This window comes from Podarcis bocagei (genome assembly GCF_964188305.1).
Source record: "Podarcis bocagei genome assembly, chromosome: 2".
Lineage (NCBI taxonomy): Eukaryota > Metazoa > Chordata > Lepidosauria > Squamata > Lacertidae > Podarcis > Podarcis bocagei.
This window is the reverse complement of record NC_138126.1, coordinates 113,968,332-113,977,490: the sequence shown is the minus strand read 5'-3', so window position 1 is coordinate 113,977,490 and position 9,159 is coordinate 113,968,332. Positions and strand designations below refer to the sequence as shown.

The following is a 9,159-nucleotide window of genomic DNA, read 5'->3' as shown; positions in this document are numbered from 1 at the left end:
AGGCCTGTTGGAACAATACTGGTGCAATTTAGGCAGTTTCTACAACTGTAGGGTTTGCACGAGGATCACCGAATTATGACTAGAAACTCTAGCAGCAGTATAATGCTGTACATATGGATGACCCTGTGGATATGATCCCACGCCTTGACTGCAATCCCATTTTCCTGGAAGTAAGCCCCATTGAACTCAATGAGACTAACTTCTGAGTAGACATGCCTAGAATTCACCAGAATTTTCCAGGTTCCTAATATCCTTCTGAATTTTGCCATACTTCTCTGTGTTTACCATTACAATCGAGAGAATTCTGGGACTGAAGAAGGCAAAGAACTTACGGTCCTCCAGACATAGCTGAGCTCCATTTCCCATCATCCCAAGACAGCATGGGCAGTGGTCCAAGATGATGGGACTTGGAGGCCAACAGCATCTGATGAGAGACAAGTATTCCACTCCTGGAATAGAGTTCAGGATACAAAACCTAGGACCCAAGTGGTCCTCTACATCTCACCACCATTTTCCAACCTTTTGATTTTTTTTGGTTTCTTGCATAATTTATATTAGCAGATGCTTCTAGTAGCCGAGACAGCTGTGCCTAATTTTATGCCCTGTCCCAATTTTCAAGTCCTTCCTTATTCATTCATTCACTTACATTTTTAATGCTGAAGTTAATACTTCAAAAAGTGCAGATCTTGGGCGCAGATGCTTAACATTGGCCCACCTCTCACACGTACCTTCAGCATAAGTCTTAATCGTTTTTAATTTGTGTATGTGAATCTGATTATACCAAATCCACATGTTCACAAATCATCACCAGTAACACCCTCATTTCAACAGATACGTAGTCCCCCTCTAACCATAAACCTGAACTATCCCAAATAAAAAAATTCCTTCCAGTAGCACCTTAAAGACCAACTAAGTTAGTTCTTGGTATGAGCTTTCGTGTGCATGCACACTTCTTCAGATACACAGAAGTATGCATGCACACGAAAGCTCATACCAAGAACTAACTTAGTTGGTCTTTAAGGTGCTACTGGAAGGAATTTTTTTATTTTGACTATGGCAGACCAACACGGCTACCTACCTGTAACTGAACTATCCCAGTAGGTTTACTTTCCCACAGACTCATTTCATGGTGGCCAGCCACCATTTTTCCTCCCGATTTCAGAAAACGTAGCAGCATGTAAGAGAGGTGAGCAGCTGGCTGTGCGTAAATTTGTTATTGCTCAAAAAAACCAAAACAAAAACACCAAATCCCGGGCCAAAAGTGCCTGCAATCATTACAAAATGAGAGAGTATGTACCGTAGAAGGTTAGGAGTCACAATTCTCGCAAAGCATGATTTATAGGGACATTGAGAATTTTTTTTAAAAATGAAATAGAAAATATTAAGGATTCAAACAAAGGGGTCTGTTGTGGCCTCAGCCTAGCACTTCTTAGAGAAGACAGTGACTCAAGCTGTAGGTTTCGTGATTGTTCGTAATGGATGAAAATGTAGCAGAGCCTTTCAAACCACAGTGTTTTGTACCGAATTATTGTGACAGTGTATTAGACTTGTCAGGTTCCTTCCCAAACTAAAACCAGCTGTATTCCACCTATTGAGGGGAGGGAGGGACTTTTGGCCCAGTGCATACCGCAATCTTCAGCGGCGACCGCAAAACCACAAGAGCATTTGTATGATCCTAGATCTGAGACAGTGCTGAAGTCACTACACAAACCAAACATTGTAAAGAGCAAAGGGAGTCCATAAAAGCTGTTCTGAAATAGGAGCTGGAGAGAAACCAGAAAGTAAAAAATCATATGCCGTAGATAAGGTATGTTGTGTCTGAAACAGGCTGCTGGGCAGCGAGAAAAGGGGTATTTCAGGATTGACCCAAGCTAAGCTGAATATCTGGAGCTGAAATGGCAATTAAGTTATAATTTATATGTACAGTAATGTGTCAGGCACTCTGCGAGAAGCATGGCTCGTATGACTGGGCTATTAGCATAATGTTCCTTTAGAGCTGTGTCGGTGACAGAAACAAGGGTCTATACTTAAGCTTCATTAAATATATTGGGTCAGACTGGGTAACAATCAAGCAGGGTTGGGAGGAGTTACTGGGAATAATATGCCCATCAAAACAGGATGGCAACTCCCCATGATTTATCTCTCTCTCACACACACATATTCTTAATCACCGAACCAAATGCTTCCTCAGCACTGGGCCAGTTCATTCACACAGCTGCTGTCTTGAAAAACAGCAGCCCACTATGGGGTTGTAGGGATGCCCATTCCCTTTGGCCACTCCCGACTGGTCTTCTGGACTTCACATATCCCAATATGTGCTCTGATTTTGGCTCTGAGGGGTTAGGAAATCCAGAAAGGTTGAGCAGCTACCAAGAATCTCTCCTTGATTTCTTCCCTTTGGTGTTATAATTTGGTGGTGTTCCTATGATGCTGGTACACAGACAGTACCATTTGCAGGACAGTCTTACTCGTTCTTGAGTTAGAACTTTGTGGGGGAGGTGATCTGTTGTCTTCTTCTTTGGTGATCACTCGTAGCCAAGTAAGATTGTCTTCCATAAACACGGTCTTAACAATGAGTCCGTAAGTGACTGTGGAGACCAATTCTGGATCCACACATCCTTCCACAGTGGAGACATAGGTTTCCAGGCGGGAGTTGATCACGGTGAGGGCTTGCCTCTTCGCACGTTTCTCTCTTTCGTCCTGAGTTCGAGCGTCTTCAAAGCCCATGACACCTTTGGTCAAGGCTGTTCTCCAGTTGGAGCGCTCGCAGGCCAGTGTTTCCCAATTGTTGGTGTTTATACTACATTTTTGATTTACATTTACATTTCGATCTGTAAGGGATATAGGGCCAGGTATTTGAGGCTTTAAAAGACCTAACCTCACACAGTGTGGTTTTTTTCTGGTGGTATGCACCAGTATGAAGTGGTATTCATTCCCCCCCCCCCCGCCAAAAAAATAAATCAGAGCCTCACGCTTCCTTCCTAAAACCCAGGAAGCTAATGTTCTGGCAGGCTATGAGAGCCCTCCCTTACTGAGTACTGGAACCTTTTTTTCGGCCGGGGGGGGGGGAGCACTGACCTATATACTATGTTCAGGCAGTGAAAGATTTTGTTGGTTTGTTCCCACTTTGGGAGGAAAAGCAGAATAGAAAGGGAACAGAATGCTTAACCCTTTCCCTTACCCCACTGTTTTCCCACTAGAGTTCAACTCTCAAATACATTGATCCCCCTCCATCGGTTCCAAATGTACTTTCTCCCTTATGAGACCCCTTCTGGAACCTCATAAGGAAGGGAAACAGTTTAAGGGGAAATATTTTCAGGAGGGAAAGCACATCTTTTCTCCACCCCTCCCTTCTCCACTTCTACCCGCCCCGCCTCCCAAAAAGTGTGACTTGGCACCTAACAAAATTGATGGTCCATATTTTGCTTCCTTCTGACAATTAGTTCTATCCCGGCAGAGCATCCTTCTAGGTCTGTGTGTTCTACCATAGTAGCAGCCTATGAGCACTCTTCAAAGACAGCACAAGGTAGAGCAGGGGTAAGGGACTTGTGGCCCTCCATAAATTGTTGGACTACAACTCCCATAAACACTAGCCGGCAGAGCCAATGGTTGGGGGTGGTGGGAGTTGTAGTCTAACAGCAGCTCAGAAGCCATGGGTTCCCTTTCCCTGATGCAGAGGACATAAGAAGTATAGTCCACAGAAGTCTAGTGTCCAGATCAAGGGAAGTAATAGTACCACTCTATTCTGCCTTGGTCAGACCACACCTGGAATACTGTGTCCAGTTCTGGGCACCACAGTTTAGGAAGGATGTTGACAAGCTTGGAATGTGTGCAGAGGAAAGCAACCAAGATGATCAAAGGTCTGGAAACCGAGCCTTATGAGGAACGGTCGAAGGAGCTGAAAAAGAGGAGATTGAGAGGAGATATCATAGCCATCTTCAAATATCTTAAGGGCTGCGCATGAAAGATGGATCAGGCTTATTTTCTCCTGCTCTAGAGGGTAGGACTTGAACCAATGGCCTCAAGTTAAAAGAAAGGAGATTCCCACTAAACGTACAGAAAAACCTTCTGGCAGGAAGAGCTGTTTGACCGTGGAACGGTCTCCCTCAGAAGGTGGTGGACTCTCCTTCCTTGGAGGTTGGGTGGCCATCTGTCATGGATGCTTTAGCTGAGATTCCTGCATAGCAGGGGGTTGGATTAGAACAGTGTTTCCCAACCTTTTTTGGGCAAAGGCACACTTGTTTGATGAAAAAAATCTTGAGGCACACCACCATTACAGCCCCGTGACGTCAGCGCGCAGCGTCACGCCGGGAGGGACGCACGAAAGTGTAAGTTTCAATTTTTTTCCCTCCCCCTTGCCGGGGAACCTCCAAGCTTTGGGGGTGGGGGGGGGGAGGAGGCAGCAAAGCGAGGCAGGAAGGAGAGCGCGGCTTGGCTGGGTGAGCTTTGGCAGGGGCAGGGAATGAGAGCCGCGAGGCGGGCACTGCGGACGGAGGCGCTGCCCGCCGAGCTCGCAGGCAGCCAGGCAGGCAGACGGCGAGAGCCCCGCGCTGGGCGGCCTCTCCTCGCCGCCGCTGCCCCGCCTCTCGCCGCCCGACTCGCCTGCCTCCCTCCAGGCAACATCTCGCGGCACACCAGGCAACATCTCGCGGCACACTAGTGTGCCGCGGAACAGTGGTTGGGAAACACTGGATTAGAAGACCCTTGGGGTCCCTTCCAGCCCTATGAGTCTATGAGTAACAACAACAACAATTTTATTATTTATACCCACCCATCTGACTGGGTTGCCCTAGCCACACTGGGCATGGCTGTAGTAAAGAATCGGGAATGTTAGAGAACTGGGAATTGTTCTCGCCAAGTCCCAGCAAGAAAGAAAAGCTGTACCTTTCTTGCCAGAAGAAGTTGGCAAAAATCGCCCTCTGTCAGAAAATTGATGGCTGAGGCACAGCAATAATTCTGGGAGTACAAGAAGACTATTCATCTCAGAGATCAGGGGAGGCTGAACCACATCAATGACAGATTTCCTTACCCCCTTTAAAGCTATAGGAACTGCCAGTCATCATTACATTTCTCTTGTAATTAACAATGAGGTATCTATTTAAACATGTCATACATAAACCCAATGTTTTTTTTAATATATATATATATATATCTGCACCATCTTCTTCACATAGCAAATCGATGAGATCTGGCGTGAAATGAGATGGATCAATGAAGCACTACAATATGCACGGTACAGACAGCCGCCTGCCGGCTTGCTGGTAGCAAAGATTGTGGATCTGTCAGAAGAACCCATCCAAAAGAAGATAAGTTCAACATCGTCTCACCTCGATTGTCTTCCATCCCCGCCACCCTCGCCAGAGATGGAGACCCACCGGAGAAAAGTCTTGAGCGGTAAGGGAAAAGCTTTTTTACTCCCCTTCGGTCTAGACAAGAACAGGGCACAATTCTCCATCACTTCTGACTCAGAAGCATGTGGGCATCGTAGGTTATGACTTGCCCAGCAACCATAAGGTTGCCTGTGTTTATATTTACCTCTCTCGCCCTGACCTAGCCACTGTGATCCACGCGACGGTCACCTCCAGACTGGATTATTGTAACTCGCTCTATGTGGGGCTGCCCTTGAGACTGACCCAGAAACTCCAGCAGGTGCAGAATGCTGCGGCGAGACTCCTTACAGGGTCCTCGCCGCGGGATCACATTCACCCGGTGCTATACCAGCTGCACTGGCCCCCGCTGGAGTACAGGATCAGGTTTAAGGTGCTGGTTTAAACCTTTAAAGCCCTATACGGCCTAGGACTCTCGTACCTATGGGACCGCCTCTCCTGGTATGTCCCACGGAGAACCTTACGGTCTTCAAACAAAAACACCTTGGAGGTCCCGGGCCACAGAGAGGTTAGGCTGGCCTCAACCAGAGCCAGGGCTTTTTCGGCTGTGGCTCTGATCTGGTGGAACGCTCTGTCACAAGAGACTAAGGCCCTGCGGGACTTGACATCTTTCCGCAGGGCCTGCAAGACAGAGCTGTTCCACCAGGCCTTTGGCCAAGGCACAGCCTGACCCCGTCCTCTGGCAATCCTCACAGAACTCTAGCCCAATGGTTGCCATCAATTTGATTTGAACTGATTTTATAATGAATTTATTTTAGAGTGCTGTACTATTTTACTGTTGTTAGCTGCTCTGAGCCCGGCTTTGGCTGGGGAGGGCGGGATATAAAAAAATTATTATTATTATTATTATTAGCCACAGGCAAATGGCTAAAAGCAGAGTGAGGAAGCCTGCTTTTAGCCATTTGCAAACACAACGATAGAATACTGAGATCCAGTCCACACATCTGACATGTAGATCACACACCAACACCAGCCACAGCTGTACCATTTTTTTAGGGTCCCTCACACAAATGCTGTCCATTACACAATGAGATTGTCCATTCCATGTGGGGGAATGAGGAAACTGATGGGCACTTTTCACATGGTGACTTCTGCTAAATGATACAGGTCGGGAGTGCAAAACTTGCCACAGAGATGTCAAGATGCCTGTGGAGATGGCTAAGTAATCTCAGGGCCAACTATTGACTTCCAGCTCAGTGTTGGCCTTCTTCACCCTGGAAGTAGAATTCTGCTTTGTCTCCTAGTATGTTGCAGCTCAGAGCTTAAGGTTCATGGAGAAATTAAAAAATAAATATCAATGGGAGGGAGGGTCGTGGGTTCATTTTCCTTCCAGCCTTTGACACCTCTCCTGTCTTCACATCGCCTCTCGGCTCCTCTGGCCTTCTCTTGCAGTTTGGACAGATGACTTCTCTGCATAGCTGTCAACGTTTCCCTTTTTTAAAAGGGAAATTCCCTTATTCCGAATAGGATTCCTTGCAAGAAAAGGGAAAAGTTGACAGCTATGCTTCTCTGCAGCATGGGTCTAGTGGTTTAGTTTAGCTGGCATTCTTCAATTGCACTCAGATGGTTTGTGCAAGGGAACAACATCTTTACAAAAATCAAATTAAGCAAGGCTGCTAACATCAGGTGGTTATCATTGAACTAAAGAGGTTGGTACATTATCTAATGCTACAAAGAAAAGAGAGATTTTTGGCTAATTGGAAGAGCAGGCAGCAGAGCTCGGAGTAATGAACAAGAAGAAAAGGATCCCAGAACACAAATGGCTATAAAGAGATGAGCCTCAGGAACAACAAGGCCAGAACTAAGAAGGAACCTTTGGACATGTGCTCTGCTGCCTCTTGTGGTTATCTAGTCAGAACTACAGACTTCCCATGTCAATGATGTTCTCTCAGGCTCCAAGATGACTCCATCAGCCTAGGTCAGGCATCCCCAAACTCGTCCCTCCAGCTGTTTTGGGACTACAACTCCCATCATCCCTAGCTAACAGGACCGGTGGTCAAGGATGATGGGAATTGTAGTCCCAAAATAGCTGGCGGGCTGAGTTTGGGAATGCCTGGCCTCGGTGGTCCATTGGTGTCTGCTGTCCTGAACGGATGAATTTGTCCCTTTCAGTTTCTTTTCAGGGACAAGCTGCCTAACTTATGCCCTGCTAGTTTCAATGGGTCTACTCTAAACAAGTCAAAATCTGGATATTAGCCGTTGGGAATACACCATTTTAGCTCATACCGTATTGGCCCAAATATAAGCCGCACCAGCATTGCCAGCAGCCTTTTCCCTTCCTCGCTCTCTCCCTTCTGGCCTTGGGGGAAAGGATGGGGAATTACGCACAGGGCGGCCGCCGCTTTCCCACGCTCCTGGCTGCATACCGTATGGTCACTAAGATAAGCCACACTTTAACTTTTCATGGTCGGAATTTAGAGGAAAAGTAAAGCTTCTATTCAGGCCAATACGGTAATTTGAATTTCAAATGCTTTAGACTTGTTGGCAGCTAAGTCAACCTAGATAGCTCCACTCCTGAAGGCTGTCTCTGTAGGCTATACTTAAGAAAAGATAGAAAGTTAAGAGCCCACCTTAGTAATCATCTTCTTATCAATATACTCCTAATCACCCTTTTACCTTAAAAGTTAAGGATTACACAAGATAATGCCTTGGCAACCAAATATGGAACATAAGGAGAGACTTGCCCAGACTTGTTCCAGCAGGAAGCAACATATCCGAGGTGAGTTTGGAGATAGCAGAAAGGAAAGCTAACTACCGTAATTGGCTTACCCCTTTGAAGTTGCGTTGTCAAGAATCTGCAGCAAGGGTAGCCAACATGGTGCCCTCAGAATGGACTACAACACCCATCAGCTGCAGCCAGTATGGGCAGTTGTCAGGAATTATGGGAATTGTAGTCCGAAACATATGGAACCCCGTTGGCTATTCCTGCTGTAGTTTGTACAGGCCCAACTTAGTATCGCGCCAAATATTTCCCCATGACAAAAAAGAAGAAACTTCAGAAATCCCTCCTCCACAGCAAACTGAATATGTCAGATAGCTGTGAATTTCCAACTTATGGGGAAAGAGAGGGTAACAATGTCAACATTCATGTAAAGAAAAGTTCATCTCTGATCTAAACTCTAGGGTCTGACAGTTCCACAAACAGTCCACAAGTTTCTTTGGGGAAGCCGTTCAAATACTTGAGGTGATTTATGCTGCAGCAAGCCTGGATTTGCCACAGAGTATACAAGGAACAAGAAGCCACAGCCAATCACATCTCCATGACAAAAAATATACCTGTATGGTACATGTATCTACAAGCATGTACTTGCCCCTGTCGCAGTGTACACTTTTAAGTGAATATTTCAAACACTAAAGCACAGTGCTATGCAGCAGGTACTCTTACAGGAGAGTTTTAGGATTTGGTGGAAGCCAAATATATACCATTGCCAGTGTCCCTACACCATTGGGGCCTGAGGTTTTTTTCCAGTGGAATGCTACACTGGCATAGATCCCTACAGTTGGCACAATTCCAGGATGCAGTGTCATGGACATAATGAGAGGGTGACAAAGGAAGGTCAGAATTACACCAAATCCAATGGTCCCACTATGAAATTTAATACTGCCTAATTTTTTTTTATCAAAATAGGATAGGTAGCACACCTCATCAAATTCTTAAGCACCTCCCCTTTTAGAGTTCATTAGGCGATATCGTGTGACACCACAGGAAATCCCATCCATACATTGTTTCAAAAGGAATTAATTCCATTTAAATTGCATGATTATTATTTTT

At 45.9% G+C, this 9,159-nt stretch overlaps 1 protein-coding gene and 1 long non-coding RNA gene across 5 annotated transcripts in view; one reads left to right on the top strand and one right to left on the bottom strand.

Moving 5' to 3' along the window:
• LOC308580258 overlaps positions 1-9,159 on the bottom strand; it is a 423,078-nt gene that overhangs the window by 117,280 nt on the left and 296,639 nt on the right. The window lies entirely within an intron of this gene.
• ANKFN1 (ankyrin repeat and fibronectin type III domain containing 1) overlaps positions 1-9,159 on the top strand; it is a 224,302-nt gene that overhangs the window by 210,758 nt on the left and 4,385 nt on the right. For 3 of the 4 annotated variants that reach the window (XM_081181277.1, XM_081181275.1, XM_081181276.1), the window contains 2 exons: positions 5,175-5,394; positions 8,017-8,106. In XM_081181277.1, coding sequence (XP_081037403.1) covers positions 5,175-5,394; positions 8,017-8,106 — 310 coding nt within the window. The remainder of the gene's footprint in view (positions 1-5,174; positions 5,395-8,016; positions 8,107-9,159) is intronic. The other variant, XM_081181278.1, reaches the window with a different exon arrangement.